General features: G+C 39.2%; 1 protein-coding gene across 1 annotated transcript; it reads left to right on the top strand.

Moving 5' to 3' along the window:
• The first annotated feature begins 134 nt into the window (after window positions 1-134).
• On the top strand, window positions 135-23,876 carry gba2 (glucosidase, beta (bile acid) 2). The gene is made up of 16 exons (XM_026936746.3): window positions 135-884; window positions 7,409-7,500; window positions 7,578-7,693; window positions 8,438-8,656; window positions 9,135-9,374; window positions 10,312-10,568; window positions 10,719-10,844; window positions 11,096-11,280; window positions 12,292-12,396; window positions 12,513-12,620; window positions 13,374-13,525; window positions 14,556-14,662; window positions 17,715-17,857; window positions 18,796-18,911; window positions 19,993-20,184; window positions 21,204-23,876. Exons 1-16 carry the CDS (start codon window positions 694-696, stop codon window positions 21,468-21,470), a joined length of 2,616 nt encoding a protein of 871 aa, XP_026792547.1. The 5' UTR covers window positions 135-693; the 3' UTR covers window positions 21,471-23,876.

Below are 23,876 nucleotides of genomic sequence, written 5' to 3'. Positions count from 1 at the left end.
TTATTGTAGTTTTTAACTGTGTCAAATCAAAATAAATCATACGAATAGTCATGTTTTATGTTTACATGTTTTTTTAAATAAATTTGTGGTGTGCAGGACTCCACCTCCATGTGTATGAGTGATGGTACAGTCCGGAGCAGGGTGCATGAGTTCATCTCGACTGAGCTAAATGCACTGTATATGGAGAAGGATTGATTAAGGTGCGATTCCGGTTTGAGATCTGAGTCACACCCGCAGCGATATGTTTTATTTGTGATATATCAAAGCGTTTACCTCGGAGATACATGTAAACGTGGCATTTCTTTGAACAAGACGCTCCACAAGAACAGGGTGGTGAAACGGATGCAAAACCCGGATGGCTGCGTGGATGGATGGCGTCGAGCTGCAAACAAATTCACCATCGCATCCTGTCTACAGGTCGGAGGGATAGCACCATCAACCCAGCGGAGAACAATGACTCGCACCATTACATGTCTGTGCATGTAGCGCACTGTGGTTCTGACTGACTGGACGAAGTTTACATTTAAAATTTTATAATCTCTGCCGATGAGACACATTTAGTGTTTAGCCGGAGGTGGAGGATTTAATCTGAGCTTCATATTCCTGCTACTGGAATAGAAAGTAAATCAGCACCTTTAACGCAGGGTTAGTGATTATATTGTAGGTTTGAGCTGCATACACAAGGCCACCACCATGGATTTAAATGACAGCAGGTCGTTATCCGAGCTCATGGCCCGGTATGAGGGCACGGAAACCGGATTCGGTGTGCCTAAGGATGGGTGGAGGATCTGCCTGGCTCACGAGTTCAAGGAGAAAAGAAAACCTTTTCAAGCTAAAGACGTGTCCCTCTCCAACATCATACAGCACATCGGCCTGGGCTTCAGGTACACATTTCTCTAAAAAGAAACTAACATGCCACAGCAGCAGCTCCTGATGTGACACCCATGTTCCTGTTTACTGGATGTTGCTATGGATTGGTTTTTGGAGAGCACAGATGCACACAGTCTGTTTATCTCTGATTGAAATACAAAAAAAAAAAAATGCTTAAGCTATTATAACGCCTGAAAACACAAAATGTTCTGCTTGCTTTCTTTTTATATATTCTCAGAAAAGGGCACTAAACTGCACCTTTTCTTGTCTTGCAGGTCATATTTACTTCTAGCGTGTGTTTTTGCTTGGTAATGTGAATGAAGGTTACCTTTAAAAAGGACCACTCTTGTACCTTTTAATTAGCTTTCAGAGTAAAGGTACACTACATGCACATTTCCAGATAAAAGAAAAAACACTAAAGGTACAAGAAAATGTACCACCCCACTGGCTAGAAAAATATACCATTTAGTATCCTTTTTTCAAAGTGGTGTTCTCCATAGGTTTGTGATTTAAAAAAATAATAAAAAACTGTTACAGTGGTGGAACTATCAAACCATCATTATCTAAGCTAATATATTTATTATTTAGTTCATATAGTTATTAGCCTGCTTAACTGTTCATTTGAACTAAATAGGTTTAATCCAAACCTCAGTAACTCAAAAACAAGTAAAACTTTGATCTAATGTGTTCTGTCGGTGAAAGGTTCAGGAATAAAAAGCTGTGGGGGGTTCTGATTTGAATGTTAAAGGATCCCTGAAAAAACCCTTTCTCTATGTAACATATCACACAAGCAATAAAGTTATAAAATCTCTTGGATCTCTTGGAACAAAATTCTGCATTTAATTCCGAACAAGGTGTGTTTAGCAGAAAAAAAAAATGTCGTAGTCTTGGATGAAGAGCTGCTCATGAATGGATAAAAAAGTGTGCATTGTTTTATTATGGGATTTCCTTTGAATACTGCTGACAGGTTCAGAGAAAGGTTGAGTTAGAGAAATTTAGTGCTTCATCAGGTTTACAGTAGCTGTCTTTGAAGACAACAGCTCATCATTACCAGTATTTGGTTCTTTTCTCATCAAGAAGCATTAGTGTTATCATTAAGTTACCTGCAGGGGAAAAAACTGAGGAGTGTGTGTGTGTGTGTTCATTTCTAAAATTGCTTGGATGGGTGCAATTTGGGTCACGTTCACTAGTGAATTATTATTTTTTTTTTTAAAATAATCAGTATCTTACTCATAATAAGATGGAATTGTGCAACATAACAACAAAGCTTTACCACGGAATGTAACGCAATCTGACCAGTTGGGTAGGTTGAATGTTTTGTGACTTCATAATAGCTATATTATGCAACATACTTTTAAGGTTTCTGCTTATCGGTTTGTGCTTTGTACATGAGAAATGTGACTTTTTTATTTTTTTTATTTTTACCCCCGATCCATGGAGGACTAGTGGTTAGGCCACGGCGCTCTCACCACTGCAGCCCGGGTTTGATTCCCGGCCAGGGAGCTATCCCCAGGCACTGAGGTTGCACAAGAGTGCAATTCCAGTGCCAGTCCCAAGTCTGGTCAAAATTGGGGAGGGTTGCATCAGGAACGGCATCCGGCGCAAAAACTGTGCCAAATCAAAATTGAAGAAGAAGAACGTTTTGCTTTTACCCATTACATTTGCTGCACTTACACCTTCACATGCCCTCTGGTGAACTAGCATGATGAATTGCCTAGCCACACCCTCACCAGTATAATAGACTGCTATAGGTAAACATAAACTGTGATGTGTGTGTGTAAACCAAATGCCTGAAATATGTTGCTGACCTGAATTTTTAGACAATTGGCTTTAATGTACAAGGGTCAGCATAATGAACAGCATCCATGACTCTGCTCATAAATTTAAAGATTTAAAATAAATCAGATATCACTGAACACCACATGTAAATTATAAAAATTAATATGCAAGTTGTTCAGGGTGGATTTTTCTGTTAACTGCTGCTAGTAGTAAACAGTGACTGTGCATTCCTGATAACTGTTATTTTTATTGATTGGCTGGCTATCTGATATGAATGCCTTTTACTTTGAACCCTGTGGCACTGGCCAAAGACCAGTAGGCTATTTCTAACCACTGAACTAATGACTCTAAGTCACCATGAACAGGCATTGGAGCCCAGACTTGTCACCATATGTTATATTCAATCCCCCTATTCAATTCCAGAATAAGACAAACTTGTTTTTTTTTTCCTTTCCCAGAAATAAATACAGAATTCATAGTGTCTGCTGATGAGCCTTATATACAGTATTACAGATTGTATCTGAAGACTAATGTATGGAGTTAGACTCATGCCATTAGAAATTTGAAAGCAAAAATCTGAATTTGAATGTGAGCTTGAAATCTGAGCTTAAAATTCTAAATTAGAATTTTGAACTGAAATTGGGGAGATAGATTCTGTGTTCGACTGTGTTTGCTTGCCCGAGGGACTGAATGCTTTTTTTTTTTTTTTAATAGAATGCTTTTTAGAAATTGATTAAGCCCATACTTCATTTTGAACTTCATTCAGAATTTTAGTTCACAATTCAGTTTTCAGTGGTATGATACAAATACAAAAACAAAACTGTTTCACAACTGAAACCCAAAATATTGCTGTCACTAATGAATAAAACAAGCCTTAGGGACCGATTTTATCAATCCTGGTATTGGTTTTGTGCAACATGTGGGTGCAGTCCAAGGCAGTTACAGTTAATAATTGATCCACAGTGATCATGGATAGTACTGCAAGTCTATGTTAATGATTGAACTGGGATTTAAGTGTCTTGCAACACAAGAAAATCTGTACACAGGTTGCATTTCACTGTGATAGGGACAAAGCAGAGAGTTTCTGCTCATGTACAAATCTTAATATTCACTGATCTTTACTCTACATGATCTTTGATTTTGGTTTATGGCCATGAAAACCATACTGATGTCTGCTTATATACTGCACTGTAAACAGCCTGCCTGCATGCAGTGAAACTGAGTTGCACATTTCTGCCTTTTAACACCGTGCTGAGAGCTGAGTTTAATGCTTTTTTTTTTTTTTTTTTAAATATCGAGTATGGTGAAGAACTAAGACAAGGAGTAGGTTGTTAATCTATGAAAAAAGGGCAACCATTAATCCAGGCAGAGACATTCCTTAGCTTTGTTCTGGTCAGTCCCACAGTGCAGTCTGGAGTCTGCTCTCAGCAGCTCTCAAGCTGAGTGCTACAGTCCTGCAAACAGCTGTGCATGCAGACAAATGTAATTGAGGGAAGCAGAGTGAGAAATGGAGATATAGGGCCTAAATATTAAACAAAAGACATGTCCATGTGGGGACACTCATAAACAAACTGCATATTGTTGCAATTGTGGATGTTCAGCATTACAGGAACAATGTCCTATACACAGATAGGACAAAAGTTAATGTTTCTGGTAAATCACTCCTCATTGTATTGGTGGAGACTGCAAACCTCATCCCTACTGTCAGTCATGAAGAAAAGAGTAGAATGGTTTTGTGCTGCTTTGCTCTCTGCAGGGCTTGAAGCCCAAATGAAGTCCGGTTTTTATCAGGAAATTCTACAGCAAAATGCTAGGATGTCTGTCTGTGCTCTAAAACAAAAGAGCCTTGCTTGACAATGTGACACAAGTAAAACAACAACAGAAAACTCAAACAGAGGAAGCGTTCTGTATTTCTCATTGGCTAATGTTATTCCCTAGCTTATTTTAGGGCTTAGGTTGAAGGCTCGAGGGCTTAGGTTGAAGGCTCGAGGGAATTGGCGTTGCTCTTGTTCATAATCGAAATATGCAACAATTGCAGAGCTCCCAAACCTATTTTTCTCATAGATAAACTATGTGACTCTCACATGGTGGGTAATGAAATAGTAATTAAAGGTAACCTCTACCCTGAAATACACTAAATATGTCTATATCGAAATATTTGTGATGTCCTTAGCGATTTTGGTGCTAATTTGTTTATTTGTTGCTGTATCTTCCGTTATACCTGTGAGAAATTAGCAGTTGTCTGATGCGCTGATGTCACAGGGTGACATTGCTAACGTAGTTACAGTGGTGGTTAATAGGATAAAAATTTCAACAATCTCAAACATAAGGCATAACAGTCAAGGTCTGCTTTTAGCTCCTAAAAACAAATGTCCAAGAGTTTCTTGTCTCACTCACTTTTTCAGTGAATTTCAATGTCATATTTGTAAGAAATCCAGTGTAGAAATAGTGGAGATAGCAAACGCTGGACTTAAAGTCCCAGAGTGCAATGCAGCTGTACAACGCAGTTGCACACTGTCGTGGTATCAGGCTAACAAGTGTTTAGGTAGATTATAAAAAATCCTATATCCTATTCTCTTCCATTTAGGTAGACAAAAAAAAAAAACAAAAAACACAACACAACAAACAAAAAACCCACTGTATTATAGCAGGGCAAAACCTGAATAAGCCAATTTTACACTATATGATTTTCATCCAGATGTTGCTGTCTCAGATAAACATTTTAAAATTATTTGGTCATGAGTTGAGATTAGCGGTGTTAGGACACACTGTGTCCTGCTTTCTGGGCTGCCAATTTATTGCCTTGCAATCAAAGACAATTGACCACAAAGATCTGGCAGCATCAGAAAATTTCGAGTAAAATCTTAAGAGTGTGACCAGTGCTAGGACGCATCACCAGCAACAGGGTGGCATAGGATGACGTGAACCTGGTAGTGTGGTGTGGTGTGATATGTAGCAGGCCATTAAAAAAAAAAGACATCCCTTAAATATAAATACAACAGTTTTGTATAAAGGAATGGACTGAAATGCCCCTGAACCACTACACAGCACTGATCAGCTGATACTGGAAGTGTTTGGTTGAGTTGCAATAAAAGAAGTTCCACTAGTTATTAAATGCAGGGATTTACAGACTCCTGCACACATAAATTGACATACATACAGTCAGGTCCAGAAGTATTTAGACAATGACTTTTTGTAGTAGTATTTTTTGTGATTTTGCCTTTATACACCACCACAATGGATTAACAAATAAAACCAAGATATGATCGAAGTGTAGACTTTCAGCTTTATTTTAAGAGGTTCCACAAAAAATATAGCATTTACCATTTAGGAATTACAGCCATTTTCGGCAAAGTACGTCCATTTTCAGGGGCTCAAAGGTATTTGGACAACTGACTGACAAGAAGTTCATTGACCAGGTGTGGTCTATTCCCTCGTTACTTCAAGACAAATGAAGTAGATAAAAGGTCTGGAGTTGATATCAGGGGCTCAAAGTTATTTGGACAAAGTGACCTAATTGTAAATATAACCATAATTTTAATACTTGGATGAAAATCCTTTGCAGTCAATGACTGCCTGAAGTCTGGAGCCCATGGACATCAAATTCTGAGTTTCCTACCTGGAGATGCTTTGCCAGGCCTTCACTGCAGCCACCTTCAGTTGCTGCTTGTTTGTGGGTCTTTCTGCCTTCAGTCTTGTCTTCAGTAAGTGAAAAGCATGTTCTGTTCATGAAGGCGTCTCTTGATTGTAGATTTTGACAATGATACACCTACCTTCTCCAGAGTATTCTTGAGTTCTGTTGATGTTGTGAAGGGGTTTTTCTTCACCAACGAAAGGATTCTGCGATCATTCACTTTATTTGTCTTCCGTGGTCTTCCAGGCCTTTCGATGTTGTTGAGCTCACCAGTGCGTTCTTTCTTTTTAAGAGTGTACCCTACTGTTGATTTGGCCACATCTAAGGTTTTTGCTATCTCTCTTATAGAATTGTGGTGTTTTTTCAGCCTAATGATGGCCTCCTTCACTTGCATTGAGATCTCCTTGGACTTCATATTGGTAGCTCCAGTAGAACAGCTACCAAATGCCAACTCAATACCTTATATCAACTCCAGACCTTTTATCTGCTTCATTTGTCTTGAAGTAACGAGGGAATAGACCGCACCTGGTCAGTGAAATTCTTGTCAGTCAGTTGTCCAAATACCTTTGAGCCCCTGAAAATGGATGTACTTTGCTTAAAATGGCTGTAATTCCTAAATGGTAAATGCCATATTTTTGTGGAACCTCTTAAAATAAAGCTGAAAATCTACACTTCAATCACATGTTGATTGTTTTATTTCAAATCCATTGTGGTGGTGTATAAAGCCAAAATCACAAAAACTCTGTCATTGTCCAAATACTTCCGGACCTGACTGTATGTTATGGATAGAAAAGAAATGACTGTGTGTGTGTGTGTGAGAGAGAGAGATATTGTCTGTTTTGACTTAGAACAGCAGAATTTCTAATATCTCAGGATCATGCAGAATTTCAAATATCTCACAAACATTTCCTTGCAACTGCATCAGCAGTAAACAAAAGTGAAAAAGAGGTATAAACTCTTTTTGTGAAGGTTGTGCAATTATTTTAATTAATTCTTTTCAGGCAGTGCACTGTCTCATACTCTGAGTACATCTATGTGATAGAAACAATGGTAACTATGAGTCCTGTTTTAAAAGGAAAGTGTTTAGAAAATTACTCCTAAACCTGTGTTTGTGTTTGTGTGCAGGTATTTAAAATGGTGGTACCAGAGAACACAGATTGAGAAGAAGGCACCGTTTATAGACATATTCAATTCTTTGCCCCTAAGGCCGATTTACGGTAAGTGCTCAGTGTTCTACAGCTATTTGGCAAAAAAGAAAAGTCAAAATGATTATAATGATGCTTCTTGTGTGTAGGTGCCCCCTTGGGTGGCATTGGGGGAGGGAGCATTACACGTGGATGGAAGGGGGAGTTCTGTAGGTGGCAGCTTAACCCAGGAATGTACCACTACAAAACTGTCATTGCTGACCAGGTAAATGGCTGGCTCTGCTTGGGTGGATGACTAGTTATGTACAGGTGACAAATGAAAATATAAAAAAATTTGTCAATTAATGTGCTAGTAAGGTGTTTGGCCACCAGAACAGCTTCAGTACACCTTGACGCAGATTCTACAAGTCTCTGGAACTGTAAGGGAGGGATGAACACCATTTTTCCAAAAATACTCCCTCATTTGGTGGTTTGATGATGGTGGTGGAGATGGTGTCTAACTCATCATTGAATTACATCATCTTCATCAAACCATTCAGAAAAGCCCTCCTGTGCTGTGGATGGGAGCAGGGTCATCCTGGATGAGACCACTCTAATCAGGATAGAAACATTTCATCATAGGATAAAGGTGATCAAGCAAAAGAACTTCAGATGACTGCTCACTTTAATGAGTCACATGGCGGGATGTGGAGGTTTTGTTTTTTTTTTTTTTTTTTGCATGCAATGTAAAGGTGCAAAATGCGAAGGTGTAGAGATGTTCATAGGCTGTTTTTGTAGCTTCTGGGGCATAAATATTATGCCATTAAAATATTAAACAACAATAATTATAGCAGTAATAATAATAATAATAAATAACTCTGTGTTGGAGTGCTGTGTGATTGATAGTGTCTTTCACTTTAGTGTTCTTCACTTTAGACTGCTCTAAAAGCAAAATGGAATTTTCCCCTCCTCACTCATGTATGCATGTCCATCCCTCTGCTCCGTAACTTCTTCTCTGGCTTGTTCACAGTTTACAGTGTGCCTGCGTAGGGATGGTCAGACAATCTATCAGCAAGTGTTGTCCACCGAACATCCTCACACACTGCAGGACTGGAACTGGGGTTACTGCGGTGTGTTTGCATTCTACCATGCACTCTACCCCCGAGCATGGACCGTTTACCAGTTGCCTGGCCAGAACGTCACGCTCACCTGCAGGCAGGTGTCACCTGTCATCCCGCACAACTACAAGGTGACTGACTGAACACTGCACTACATAGAAAGAAAATTAAGTGTTCATCATGATTAATATGTTTTCTGCTTTGTTAGTACATTGTTTAGCTGCATGGTATTTTAGCTTTTGTTGATGGCCCTAATGTAATAAATAAAAAAGTGGCTAAGCAGCATTTTGTTCTTATGTTCCAAAAGTAAAGGCTTTTCACTTTAGTACTTAAGCATACTGCAAAATATATTTTTGCAGAATGTTTAAGTAATTATTGTAACACTCGTAACAATGCAACATTAATTATTGTAACACTGTTTAAGTATCATATTGTGTTCTATACCGTTGCATTCTTTCAATCTTTGCTCTCACTTACATGGGTGCTCGTAAAATGTTCAGATTTCAAAGGATGGATTGTTTTTACATTTACATATTCTAATAGTTAATTAAATTTGTTGTTTTACTGTGAATAACCTGTCCTGTTTGATAACTGCATTTTCATTCACAGGACTCAAGTTTTCCGGTTGCTGTGTTTGTGTGGGATATAGAGAACAAGAATGACTACGCGCTGGATGTCATAATCATGTTTACCATGGCCAATGGATCAGGCCACAAGGATGAAAAATGTGGGGGTCATTGGAATGAACCATTCCACTTGGAAAAAGAGGGCGAGTCTGTGTCAGGGGTTTTGCTTCACCACTGCTCACCGGTGAACGCGTACACACTGTGTATGGCGGCCCGCGAACAGGTGACACACCTTATTAATGGGATCGGCTCAGCTAAAAAAAATTTAAAGCTTTTTTGTTATTGACTGTTTTTATTCTGTGTAATAGGTTTATTATATTACAGTACTGTTAGGTGTTGATTAATTTTCTATAACAGCAGCTCTGACAGTAGTGCCAGCTGTAAGGCATATCACAGGTTTATATTAACACTCTTCTTGTAGTGTGTTATTTTTTCTAATGACTTAAACAGGAACATTATGGTGTATGCTGCACGTAATCAATGTCTAATAATAAACGGATTAAATAAACAAGAAAAAATTATGCTCATTGAGTCTCCAGTGTTCAGCAGTTTTCTAACAGTCAGAGTTAAAGCTGTTCTGGGAAAGTGTTCAGGATCATAGACTTTGTGATTTATGGTTTGACAAGCTGCAATTTTTTTCTTACTGATTTCAAAAGAGAGAATAAGAGAGGCTAGTGAGGGAACGACTGTTTATAGCTGCTATAATAGGAACTAACCTGTTTTCCAGACGTTCCACAACATTAATTGTTAAAATGGATAAAAAGTATGACATGACATTCCTTAATTAATAAAGAATTCTTAGCATTGGCAAATTGCTGTGGATTAAGAGGAATAAAATACTTAAGAATGGGCCATTACAGAGCAATAATCAACTTTGGTGCGGTAACTCCACTTCATGTCGGGCCATGTTAAAGCTTGTCACTGAGGATTTTTCTATAACAGCACACCCAATGTGTTTTAATTGCTACATAATATATGTACAATGTAAAATTTCACTATATGTGTCTGAAATTAATTGATAAAAGACAATATATATGCATAAGCACTAGCTTTCATTTCTTGCCACCAGTTGAATGATTCCCTTAATCCACAAAGAATGCTAGTGAACATTTCCTGTGTGCATGTAGACCATTTCTTAATGTTTGTTGAATGTGGCCTAGTCCAACAGAAAGATCACCCACAAGACTGCGTTCAGTCCTAATGACACTGGAAAGGCCATTTGGAGTGACCTGATGAGTGACGGGCAGTTAGACTCACCCCCTGGCTCCAGCCCTCCAACTCGGAGAGGAGAGACAGTGGCAGCAGCACTGGCGGTGGGCTGCTCTGTGCCTGCTCATGGACACAACAGCCTGGAGTTCTGCCTGGCCTGGGACATGCCAAAAGTTACTTTTGGCTCAAGGGAAAGAGAGCACATCAGGTATACATACCTGTTACTATGGTATAATTACATTCCAGGATACTTAAATAAGGAAATGAGCCTGCTTGCTCGACTGCTTTACCAGACATTTAACATTTATCATGCAGTGACCACAAAACAGTAACGGAATATTGTGCGTTTTCCTATTAGACGGTATGCACGTTACTATGGTACCAAAGGAGACGCAGGCCCAGCTCTTTCACACTATGCACTTACACACTACAAAGGCTGGGAGAAGAGCATTGAGGAATGGCAAAGACCCATTCTGGAAGATGGGTAAGGAAATCCTTGGGATTAATTGCATGAATTGTAGTTTAGACCTGCAATGAGGGGATTTGTTAAAATGTCAGCATTTTGATCTAAAGGCTTTTGGTTGAATTATTTTTTGTCAAACAAATAGTGAAACTGATACCTCTGAATATGCCTATGTTATCACATAGTTATGTCATTTGCTTTTTAATGTGGGAATTTCATAAAAGTAGCCATTTTGTATATATAACCTGTATATATGTGTCTGTGTTTTTCAGTTCTCTCCCTTCCTGGTATAAATCAGCCTTGTTTAATGAGTTATACTTTGTTGTGGATGGGGGGACTGTGTGGGTGGAGCTTCCTGAGGACTGTGATGTTAGTGGAGGGCTTCGCCCAGAAGAAGGCGGTCTTCCAGCGCAGCCCCCTGTCCTCAAAGAGTATGGCCGCTTTGCCTATTTAGAGGGTAACTATCCAGACTTAGATCTCCAGACTTGGTGTCAAGCCTGTTTTTAAAAATAATGACTGATGGTACCTGTTATGACTGCCCAAGCTAGATCAGTTTTATGTTGCCCAGCAGATTCTTTCTTCTACTAGTAGGTATGGTGCACTTACTGGGGGGAAAAAAAAGTCTTTATGCCAGTGATTGTAAATTTACCTGTCTATATCTACTTGTAGCGAGTTGAATACACCATAAGCATGCAAATTTGAAAAACACAAAATTATTTGGTTTTGAGCATGATAAGGGTGGATCTGCTTAACATTTACATGTCACTTGATTTTGGTTATGCCAGGTCCTACACTACATGGGCCCAATCTGTCCTTGAACATTCCATTTCAAAACCATGGGTGTTAATATGGACCCCCCCCCCCCTTTTTTTCAGCTATAACAACCTTTACTCTTTTGGGAAGGCTTTGCACTAGATTTTAGAAAATGGCTGTGAGCATTTGTGCCCATTCAGCCACACGAGCATTACTAAGGGAAGGCCGAGAAGGCATGGTGCACAGTCGGAGTTCCAGTTCATCCCAAAGCTGTTCAGTGGGGTTGAGGTCACAGCTTTGTGCAGGCCACTCGTGTTCTTATGCATCGACCTTGGCAAACCATGTCTTTCTGAAGCTTGCTTTGTGCACAGGGGTACTGTCATGCTGGAACAGGATTGGGCTAGGCCCCATAGTTCTAGTGAATCTTAATGCTACAAAGACATTCTAGACAATTGTGTGCTTCCAACTTTGTGGCTACAGTTTGGAGAAGGCCCGCTTATGGATGTGATGGTCAGGTGTCCACAAACTTTTGGCCATATAGTGCAAATTTACATTTTGGGGGAAAAAAACTTGTGAAAAGTGATAGTTTGGTGCCATGACAGTAAAATCCATCTTTAAATTCCAGATAATTCATTCCTTCTGGAAATGGATACCAGCTGAAATGAAATTGAAGTGTTAACCCTGCATTTTTCTCTGTAACCTTTCCTGTTTGTAGGTCAGGAGTACAGAATGTACAACACATACGATGTGCACTTCTATGCCTCCTTCGCACTTATCATGCTCTGGCCCAAACTGGCTCTGAGTCTACAGTATGATATTGGTGAGAGGAACTGTTCTCACATTCCCTGTGTTTATATAATTAAGGTTCTTTTTTTTTTTTATTCTACCTTTTTACCAGTCTTCTCCCTATTCTTCCCTCCCTGATTCCTTTCCCAGCTGGTAGTGTGGTACAGTATGACCCCACAGAAAGGGTGAACCTCATGAGTGGGCATTGCTCACCAGTTAAGACCAGGAATGTAGTACCTCATGACATTGGAGACCCAGGTTAGTAATAATCCAACTGCCATCATATACAAGAATATGTACTTCCTGCTTTCATGTAAGTGTTAATTTGCCTCTTGCATAACATCTAGCCTTGTACTAAACCAGACTGACTTACTCAGATTGTCTCACCAACTACGATAGTTTAAGTAAACTGGACCTGAATGGAGTATTAAGAAGCCAGCCTGGCACAGAAGACGTCTTTGTTAGATTTTTTCATAAAATGGACTGCCATCCATGTAAAGAGAGACTTTAAGCATCAACAGCTGGTGGGACGGTTACCCTGACTGGAAAATGCATTAATGTCAACCACAAAAATAAAATCACAAGGTCTAAACAAACAGTAACTAGAAATAGGGTGTTTGATATTTTATGCTGTTTACAAAAATGTCATTTAAAACAGCAAGAGCTGCTTAATGCATAAGAAGATAATTTCATCTTAAAAGAGCAGCTTTCATTTTTGTAATGCCACTGGTAGCATTAAAAAACTTGTAAATAGAAGCTGATGACACAGCTTTGGGGAAAAATGGGAAAGCTGAGTAAATTAGTCACTGTTGCTGAAGAATTTCCTGTGTAATGTCCTTTTTACATTCATTCATTCAGTCACAGGAAGCAACTCCAATTCAGGCAAGGCAAGCCATCTATGCATATGGTCACTAATTTGTCTCTCGGGCAAGTTAAAATATTTCTGACTCTGTTGGAGTGACTCTGTTTCTGTCTCACTGAAAAACACAAACATTTTTCCTTATTTACTAGATGACGAGCCTTGGCAACGTGTCAATGCCTATCAGATTCATGACACGGCAGACTGGAAAGACCTGAACCTGAAGTTTGTTCTACAGGTATACCGTGACTACCATCTAACTCAGGACCTCCAGTACCTGAAGGACATGTGGCCCATCTGCCAGGTGAGCTGGATCAGTACAGAATTAGTATAAATGATAAGGGACAGTCTGAGTGGTATATTTAAAACCTTGCACTGTTCAAAAAAAAAAAAAAATTTAAATCGGCACTGATTTAGCTACAGTGTCTACTGAAATTTGGATCATTAGTCTTCTCTTCCAGGAATGCAGGGGAGTTAAGCAATGCAGTGAAAAGAAGGAGAAGACACTGAATAACCTAAGAGTCATGTTTGCCATGAGTTGATGTTATGATACAGTTAGAAAACCTGTGGGGTGAGCTGAAAGAGTAGAGTCTACAAGAGAGGACCTATGTTGCTTTTGACCCTACCATGGAAGTTGGAAGTCAGAGCTCGGAATTACGTCATTTTTGACCTTCGCGCATTCAAGCTACAAACTGTGGTTTTTTTTTTTTGCTTGTTGCTAACAAAATACAAGCAAAGCGGTCTCCGTGTTTCCCCCCCCTACCATGTAGCTTGAATGCACGAAGGTCAAAGATAACGTAATTCCGACCTCCAACTAAAGATGTTATGACCTATAATCGATTGCAGCATTGGAACCCAGGAGCGATTCTGTGTTGATGAGTGCTCTAAATTTCCTTGGGCTGTATCATCAAGAATTATAGGAGAAGACTCAGTGCTGTTATGCTGTTAACGGGAGGTTGCACAAAATATTAAATGCAGGGGTGCAAATAATTGTGACAGGTATGTTTGGTAGAAATTTAGATCATATCATTCATAGTTTTTGCAGATTTCATTGAGATGAAGTTAATTAATTACAAGGACATTTTTTGGTAACTTTTTTTTTTTAACTCCTCTTTACCAAGGTTGCCAATAATTATGATAATTGTAAATAAGCTATAAGTTTTATTATCCAGTTTTAGTAACCTGAAAGACATACTACTATTTGCAGCATGAGTTGATGATACTGATGACATTATTATTATTATTATTATTATTATTATATAGTTATATGCACCTTACCTGTTAATGGCTGAGCTTGTCCCTCAGCTTACCTAATGTTGGTTTGGTTCTCTCAGGTGGTTATGGAGACTGAAATGAAGTTTGATAAAGATGGGGATGGCCTAATAGAGAACTCCGGATATGCTGACCAGACCTATGATGGGTGGATTGTAACAGGACCCAGGTTAGTTTTAAGGGGAGGGAGGGAAAAAGAGAGATGCTTGTTTTGTGAACTTCTAGGGACAAAGTGGTGGGTGTGGTTAAAAAAATGTATGTGAAGTATGACTCTTGTGTAATCAGTGAAAAACAAGTTCATAGATATGTTTATCCTTTTCCAAATGCAATACAGACAAAGTAGGTTACAGTAAGGAACAAAAATACAAAACACCTAAATACAAAGCTGTACTGACCCTATTACAAAGTGTACATATTTAATTCTTGGTTTCTTCAGAAACGTACAACAGTTAGTATTCACTGTTTTTGGTCTGTCCTTTTATTGCTGTATCCATACTGGTGGACTGTGTGACAGATACACAAGAGGACATGAAATCCCTGGGCTCAAATTGACCCCATAGGTTTCCACAGAACAAAATTCTTGTGATTCATGACAAATTCACTGAAAAGCATTAACATCAAAACCAGTGTTTTCTTTAGATTTGATAGCTGATATTCTCTCAATGCTAGGTTTGTTCTTGATCTTCCTACATCAGAGAGGGTGAAGTTATGATTTGGTGGTTAACTCAAGTGCACATCACTAGCCACAACATTCATATGTGCAAGTAGCGGTTAGATCGTCCCAGGCGAGTTATAAGGTTACATACAATTTGTTGAACATACCCTATATGGCCAATGGTTTATAGACACCTGACCATCACACCCATATGTGGGCCTTCCCAAAACTGTTGCTACAAAGTTAGAAGCACACAATTATAGAAAATGTCTTTTTATACTGTAGCATTAAAATTCCCCTTCACTTAGGAGCTTAAGGGCCCAACCTGTTCCAGCATGACAACGACCCTGTGCACAAAGCAATGTCCATAACAACATAGTTTGCCAACAGTGGTGTGGAAGAGTCAAGTGACCTCACTTCAACCACACTGAATACCTTTGGGATGAACTGGAATGTTGACTGCACCCCAGGCCTCCTCTCGTCATTCTCCCTATCCCAACATCGCTCCCTGACCTCACAAATATTCTTGTGGCTGAATGGGCAAATCCCCACAGCCATGTTCCAAAATCTAATGTGTAAAGTCTTCCCAGACAAGTGGAGGTTAATATAGTCTGGAATGGGATATTCAAAAAGCACAAATGGTTGAGTATTTGGACAGTGACACAATTTTCATAATTTTTGCCTCTATACACTACCACTACACTGAATTTGAAATTAAGCAATCAAGATGTGATTGAAGTATTGACTTTCAGCTTTAATAATTGTAGAGGAATTACAGCCATTTTCTTTTATATAGTCCCTCCATTTTCACAGGCTCAAAAATAATTGGACAATTGACTGATGAGCAGTTTCATGACCAGGTATGGCCTGTTATTTCATGACAAATTAAGGAGATAAAAGGACTGGAGTTGATTTTAGCTGTTCATGGTAACTCTGAATATGTGTCCGAAGAGATGTCGATGCAAGTGAAGGAGGCCATCATTAGGCTGAAAAAATGAAATAGACATATCAGAGAGATAGCAGGATCTTTAGGAGTGGCCAAATCAGCAACACCAAAAGGCCTGGAAGACCACGGAAGACAAATGAAGTGGATGATCGCAGAATTCTTTCCTTGGTGAAGAAAAACCCCTTCACATCTAGCCAAGTTAAGAACACTCTTGAGGAGATCGACATATCATTGTCAAAGTCTACAATCAAGAGACACCTTCATGAATGTAAATACAGATGGTTTATCTCAAGATGCAAACCACTGGTAATACTCAAGAACAGAAAGGCCAGATTAGATTTTGCTAGAAAACATCTAAAAAAGCCTGCCAGTTCTAGAACAAGATTATTTGGACAGATGAAACCAAGATTAACTTGTACCAGAATGATGGGAAGAGAAGAGTATGGAGAAGGAATGGAAGGGCTCATGATCCAAAGCATACTACATCATCTGTTATGTGGAGGAAGTGTTATGGCATGGGCATGTATGTCTGCCAGTGGACCTGGGTCACTGGTGTTTATTCATGTGACTGCTGACAGAAGTAGCAGGATGATTTCTGAAATGTATAGAGCTATGCTTTCTGCTCAGATTTGGTCAAATGCTGCAAAACTGATAGGATGCCGCCGCAGAGTACAGATGGATAATGACCCAAAACATGGCATAAAAGCAGCCCAGGAGCTTCTTAAGGCAAAGAAATGGAATGTTCTTAAATGGCCATGTCAGTCACCTGACCTCAACCCAACTGAGCAAATAATTTTTCAACCAATTAATTTTCACTTACTAAGACAAAACTGAAGGCAGAAAGACCCACAAACAAGCAACAACTGACGGCAGCTGCAGTAAAGGCCTGGCAAAGCACCTCAAGGGAAGAAAGTCAGCATCTGCTGATGTCCATGGGTTCCAGACTTCAGGCAGTCATTGGCTGCAAAGGTTTTAAGGACTGCAAAGTATTAAAAATAATCCTTATATTTATAATTGTTAGTTTGTCACTTACTTCTGAGCCAGTGAAAATGGAGGGACTACGTAAAAATGGCTGTAATTCCTAAATGGTTATGCAATATTTTTGTTCCCTTGAATTAAAGCTAGCAGTTACACTTCAGTCTACACTTCAATCACATCTTGATTGCTTAATTTCAAATCCATTGTGATGGTGTTCAGAGGCAAAATTATGAAAATTGTGTCACTGTCCAAATACTTATGGACCTGACTGTATGGGTGTGATGGTCAGGTGTCCACAAACCTTTGGCCATATATCATATTTTTATTCATTCTTTTTCAGTAATCACTTTATCCTGGTCAATGTTGTGGTGGATCCTGGGAACACTAGACATGAGGCAGGAATACACATGGCAACATGCACATACTCATTCACACCTAATGGCAAATTAGTGTAGCCAATTCACCTACTGGCATTTTGGAAAGGTGGGAGGAAAGCAGAAGCACCTGCTGCGGCACTTTGCCATACCTGTATAACATATCTTAACATAAGGTATATAGCATTGCTGTATCAGTAGAGTGTTCTGAAAAAAAAAAATTACAAACATTTTTTAAACTATTTGCTGTTAATTTGTGGTGTTTCAGTGCGTACTGTGGGGGTCTGTGGCTGGCCTCGGTGTGTGTAATGTGTAAGATGGCACAACTTCTGAAAAGTGACTCTGTGTACGAGCACTACAGAGACATCTTGAAGAGAGGACATGCCGCCTTCGATAAACTACTGTGGAATGGTGAGTTTAACCTTTGACTGAAATTATGTGATAAAATTTGGCCCAATGTAGATCGAACTGCACAACTGAAGGGAGGCCTTGATTTACTGAGATCCCATATAACGCACAAATTTTTGCGTGCAAAGGGATAAATTGTGTGCACAAACAGTGGGCATGTTGAGAATGATTCAAAAAAAAGATTGTCTCATACAAAGTGGGGGTGGAAACAATATGTAAATTATGTTTTGCATGTGTTATTTGTTCTTAATAGCCTTGGCAAGTTTAGAACCCCAGCAGACTCCTAAAAGTGTAAAACTGAAACTAAATCTAGCCACACACACACAATTACAATGTAATTTTTACCCAATGTAATTTGGAGTAAAGGCTGTGAGATGTGTTGAAAAACCATACAAAAATCGACTATATTTAAATGCTCTTGGCATCAGAGATGTGAATATGTGGTGAATCTAATATGAAACCAACATTCGTGTGGTTATATTGTCAGAATTTTAAGAAACTTTTTGATTATTTTGAGATACTGAGGCATAGTCTTGATAAAATAGTGAATGATAGAATTTTGCCTTCTTGTGTTGAAAATGACTTACATGGTCTCTGGATGTGTTTAGTATAACTTAATGTATTTGCGTTGACTCCACCCTGTATTTTGTAGTTTTAAACAGAAACAGCTCAAATGCTTATTTATTAATGCTAACGTTCAAAAATGAACAACACATGCAATTATTCTCATTTGAAAGACATAATCCTCCAACGTCCTTGTTAGTATATCAGCTTGCAGGTTGTTTGTGGGTTTTTAGCATGGTTGCATGTGTTTTTACACATGTAAACCTTTAGTAAATCAGAGCTTAAGTATTAACTAGATGGCTATAGTCCCAAACTTATTCTTATTTCCAATTTCTTAATTTTTTTCCTCCTCCTGCGGCTCTGCCTCTTTTTTCCAGGCAAGTACTATAACTATGACAGCAGTGGGCGAAGTATGTCCAACAGTGTGATGTCTGACCAGTGTGCAGGCCAGTGGTTCCTCAGGGCATCTGGACTAGGAGATGATGAGTTTGAGGTTGGTTCTGTAATCCTTTTCAGAAGATTTTTTATGACTGTTATTCTTATAGGGCTTCTCCTTTGCCATGAACACACTGGCCTCACAGCACAAGCACTTTGATGATGCAGGCCAGAAAACACTAATGTGGCTCTTAAGGGAATCTCAAACATTTCAGTTAGACTCTGTTGCCAAACCTAAATGGTTTAGATCAGTGCCGAGCTAAACCTCTCTAAAGCTTTTCCAAGTTCCTAAGCGGCAGAAAATTTTGCTTTGTCTATCCTGACAGACGAATAAATATAACTATAATAAATAAATTCATAAGTTAATTCTCAGTAACTCTAAAAATGCATGGAATTCTAAAGTAAGAAAATTCCAGACACCTGGGGAAACTGTCGGCATTTTATGAGAATGAGATTTGGCTATGCCAAAGTGCAGCAGAGATTGCAATTGATAAGGCTCAACATATCAGCGATTTCAACTGAAGATCTTAGAGGAAATATGGAAACATACAGTAATTTGCAATGTATAGTGAGAATTCGTATTAAAATCTCTTGTTCAGTTTTTTTATTATACAAAATCAAAACATAGAGGATGTTGGGAAAGCAGGAAGCAGGCTACTGATATGTTCTAAACTTTCAGATAGAGCTACCTGAGGCATTTGTGAACACTGAATTACACTTTTAGTTTGGGTTATTAATCTTGATACATACATGTATAGAGTAATATTTTATTATGTAAAAAAGCTCAACAACATGGTGGCTGCTTCTTGATTCCTCTGCAGTAACTCACTGGACACATTTAGTCAAATATATGTAATACAAGATTAGACTTAATATATGAATTGTAAAATTGTCAATTAGAGCTAATTAAGTGGGCTTGTAGAATCATATTTCATCAAGCTACATCAAGGGTTGTCATACATCAAGAAATGTTCCTCCTTCTTTCCCTCTTGCAGGACATCTGCCTCATGATAGAAACTGTATTATAATTGTGTATGTGTGTGGCTTTGAGCAGAATCAATTACATAATACTGTATATCATGGTTTAACACAAGTGTATAAGTGCATGGGTGTAACTCAGGTCAATTACTTTCCTCAAGGTTTTCCCTAAGGAGAAGATCCACAGCGCACTGAAAAGCGTGTTTGATCTGAACGTAATGAGCTTTGCAGGAGGGCAGATGGGTGCTGTGAATGGCATGAGACCAGAGGGTGTGCCTGATCGCTCCAGTGTCCAGTCAGATGAGGTCTGGGTTGGGGTAGTTTATGGACTGGCAGCTACTATGATTCAGGAGGTCAGTATGGAGTTTGGTGGCCACATTTCTGAATAACATACACTCGCTGGCCACTTTTTTTTTAGGAACACTTGTACACCTGCTCATTTATGCATTATCCAGTCAGCTAATTATGTGGCATCAGCACAATGCATAAAATCATGCATACATAGGTCAAGAGCTTCATGTAACGTTCACATCATATGATAGAATGGTGAAAAAAAAATGGACCTCAGGCAACTTTCACCGTGGCTTAGATAGTAGTGCCAGACAGGCTGATCTCCAGGGGACAAGAATCTGAGGCTACAGTGTACACATGCTCACCTACACAGTTGAATAAAACATTGCCTGGTCTTTTTCCATCTTCAACTGTCCAGTGTCGCTGAGCCTGTCCCCACTGTAGCCTTAGATTCCTGTTCTTGGCTGACAGGAGTGAAATCCTGTGCTATAGCCCATCCATCTCAAGGTTCGACATGATGTGCATTCTGAGATGCTTTTCTGCCCAAAGTGGTTGTAAAGAATGGTTATTTGAGTTACCATAGTTTTTCTGTCAGCTGAAACCTGTCTAGTCATTCTCCTCTGACCTCTCTCATCAACAAGGTGTTTTTACCCGCAGAACTGCCGCTCACTGGATGGTTTTTGCTTTTTGCAGCATCTGTATAAACTCTGTAGACTGTTGTGCATGGAAATCCCAGGAGATCAGCAGTTTCAAACCAGCCCCTCTGGTACCAGTAACCATACCACTGTCAAAGTCACTGAGATCACATTTTTCCCTATTCTGTTTGATGTGAACTGAAGCTCTCCTGGGTCTGCATGATTTTATGCATTGTGGTACTGCCACATGATTGGCTGATTGAATAATTTCATGAACAGGCAGGTGTACAGGTGTTCCTAATAAAGTGCTCAGTGCATGTACTTTATAAGTTATCAAATATGCATGCTACCTGATCTCGTCTTGCCCTTTTAAGTGACCGGACTTCTTGGTCTTCATTAGTATGTAATTGTTAATAATGTCACCTGTCTGTATCTCGGTCTCTCAGGGTCTGTTAGAAGAAGGTCTTCACACTGCTGAAGGTTGCTATCGGACAGTGTGGGAGCAGACAGGAATGGCCTTTCAGACTCCTGAGGCATACTGTGAAAAAGGGATCTATCGCTCCTTGGCTTACATGAGACCTCTCAGCATTTGGGCCATACAGCTGGCCCTGGACAATCGGCCAAACGTGAGCAAATCTATGCAGCCAGACAGCGAGGCAGCTCGTTTAGAGACGGATTTACAGGATGAACTGGTTAAAGACAACTGCCATTAATGACTGTGTGCATGATCTTCTGACCTCCACACACACTACTTTTCATACCAGATTAAGTGTACATTAAAGCTGACATTTACCTTGTGCAGACAAGTATGTGATTACATGTAGCAGCTTTGAGTATAGTTTTGAGAATAGCGGTGCTTCCATTTAGGGCACCAAGTTTTACATACAGTGGATAAACACATAAAATATATCTCTCAGACATGGGTTACACTGATCAAGTCTTTAGCTAAAGCAGTGAGAGCTAGAAAGTGCAAGCATGAGTTTATGTACTTCTACAGTTAGAATTATGTATTTTAGTTTAAGATTATCATACAAATATTTGCATTTAGCAATTTAAGTTGTATATTTGTTCATTTTATTATCACTACAGTAGTCCAACCCTGATGATACTGTAATAATACACATCAAGATTGAGCAGCCATGATGTGATTATGATGTTTTCAGTGGTTTGATTTACACTGTACTCTGGAATGATGCATTAGATTATGTGTGCATACGTTTATCCATACATTTTGAGGTGTACGGTGGGATATAGTTAGATGACAAACTTTAAAGTGTACTAGGATAATTTACACAGTGGGACACCCTAAAAACGGTTAAACCCCTAGTTGGTTTTTTATAACTAGAACAAGTTTTAGCTACGCTGCAATCACTGTTTAGGTACATGACTATATATTCCTTGAAAAATGCAAAGATATATTTCCATCCAAGCATGTAACGCACATAGTTCAGCACCTGTGTACTAGTGAATTAGAGTGAATTAGAATTAGAAAAAAATATCCACCGTGTTGAACAATATAGTCAATATTAAATGATCAGTTGCATTTTTGGTCCATTGCATAAAATAATCTAAATTAGTTGACACTTTAGGCAGCAGCAAATGATATGCATAATTTGTCAGGGAAGACTTTCAGCTATAAGAAATATGCCTGCACATGCCAAACAGTAAGGTCTAGACAGCAAAGCTGTCTGTGGATCCTTGTGTTGAGGCAGATGATTTATTTGGCAGCCCAGCTGAGATATACACTCAGTTACCACTTCATTAGATAAATCTAGGCTCCCTTACCATGCATGTGCTTTTTGCTGATACTCAATTACTGAGTAGCCCATCTGTTGCTTTGCAAAATTTGTCAGCCCTGCCCTTTTTTTTTTTTTAACTCTATTGTGCAACTTGCAGTGATCTTGTGGTCAGAAGCTGACCCTGGTGGAGAGCTAGATTTTACAATTAACATACTGTGCATGGGGAGAGAGAGCTATAATCTCGACCTGTACACTATGAAGAGGACAAACAAGGTAGGTCTGTAATAAAATGGCCAGGAAGATATACTTGTATCAGCACCGCACACACTACCACGCCATGGCCTACAGTCAATTATAATTACTACAAAGTGAACTTATTTTGCAGGTTCATTCATTCATTTAATTTCTAATGCATTTTCTTGTGGGGGTCATGGTGGTGGCACACTGTGGCAGTCAACCTAGACTTCTCTATCCCCAGCCACAAAGTCTAGCTCCTCTTGAGGGGTCCCCAGAAGTTCTCAGGCTAGCTGAAAGATACAATCTCTCCAGCAGGCCCTGAGCCAGATATAACACTGGGAGCTGACCTGGGAAGTGACCAGTATGTAGATAGAAGATGGGTGCACCTAATAAACTGTAACTGGGTATATGTGGAGGCTGAAGTATATGATTGTGGAATCTCAGGGTAGGTAACAGGCCTACCTGAAATCACTTTTTCCCCTTTGTACACTTTCATGTGTGATGTTGCATCTGTCTGAATTTGACTGTACATGCACTTTGGAAAATATAGATTTAAATAAACTAAATAATTTTTGTGAATTACTTCTGAAAACTGTACTCAGGAAATTTATTTATTTATTTTTTTTTTCCACTGTACCTCTGTGGGAACCAGTCAGAAGGGATTCTCTGGAATCTTTGGAATTCTTTGGAGTGTATGGAAGCTAGGAACGTTTTCATTATTCAGTGACTCCTTAAAACATTTTTAGTTTAAGATGGAGGTGGAGTTCATGCCGCTTTGTATTTAATAAAAGAATTTCTCTGGCCAAGCGCATGCAGTCAACCTTACCAGTGACACCAATCGTGGGACAAGATGCTAAACCCATCACTCTGTGTGTAGCAAGAGTGCAGCTGCAGCTCATCAGTCTGGTACCTGTTGTTTTTGCTAAGTATGAACAAATTATTTGTGCATGTTCATGTCTAAGGGTACAATGTTATGTGTCACTGATTCTGTCTTTATTGTTGCTACCTCGCTAAGCCACACAAGCTGCTCCTCAGATATGCTGGAAAAGTTTGATGAACGCAGCCAAGCGCGCAGAGGTCGAAAAACGCCCACTGGTCATGAAAAGGTTTGCCGAGACATGTACCAAGTTTTTGTGGGTCACT

Source organism: Pangasianodon hypophthalmus, chromosome 4, assembly GCF_027358585.1.
Source record: "Pangasianodon hypophthalmus isolate fPanHyp1 chromosome 4, fPanHyp1.pri, whole genome shotgun sequence".
NCBI classification, from domain to species: Eukaryota; Metazoa; Chordata; class Actinopteri; order Siluriformes; family Pangasiidae; genus Pangasianodon; species Pangasianodon hypophthalmus.
The sequence above is the reverse complement of the archived record's forward strand: the minus strand, read 5'-3'. Positions and strand labels throughout refer to the sequence as shown.

Coding starts and splice junctions, on each gene's coding strand:
- gba2 (XM_026936746.3), top strand. CDS start 694: ATGGATTTAAATGACAGCAGGTCGTTATCCGAGCTCATGGCCCGGTAT. Junction 885..7,408: donor CACATCGGCCTGGGCTTCAG/GTACACATTTCT, acceptor GTTTGTGTGCAG/GTATTTAAAATGGTGGTACC. Junction 9,375..10,311: donor GTATGGCGGCCCGCGAACAG/GTGACACACCTT, acceptor AATGTGGCCTAG/TCCAACAGAAAGATCACCCA.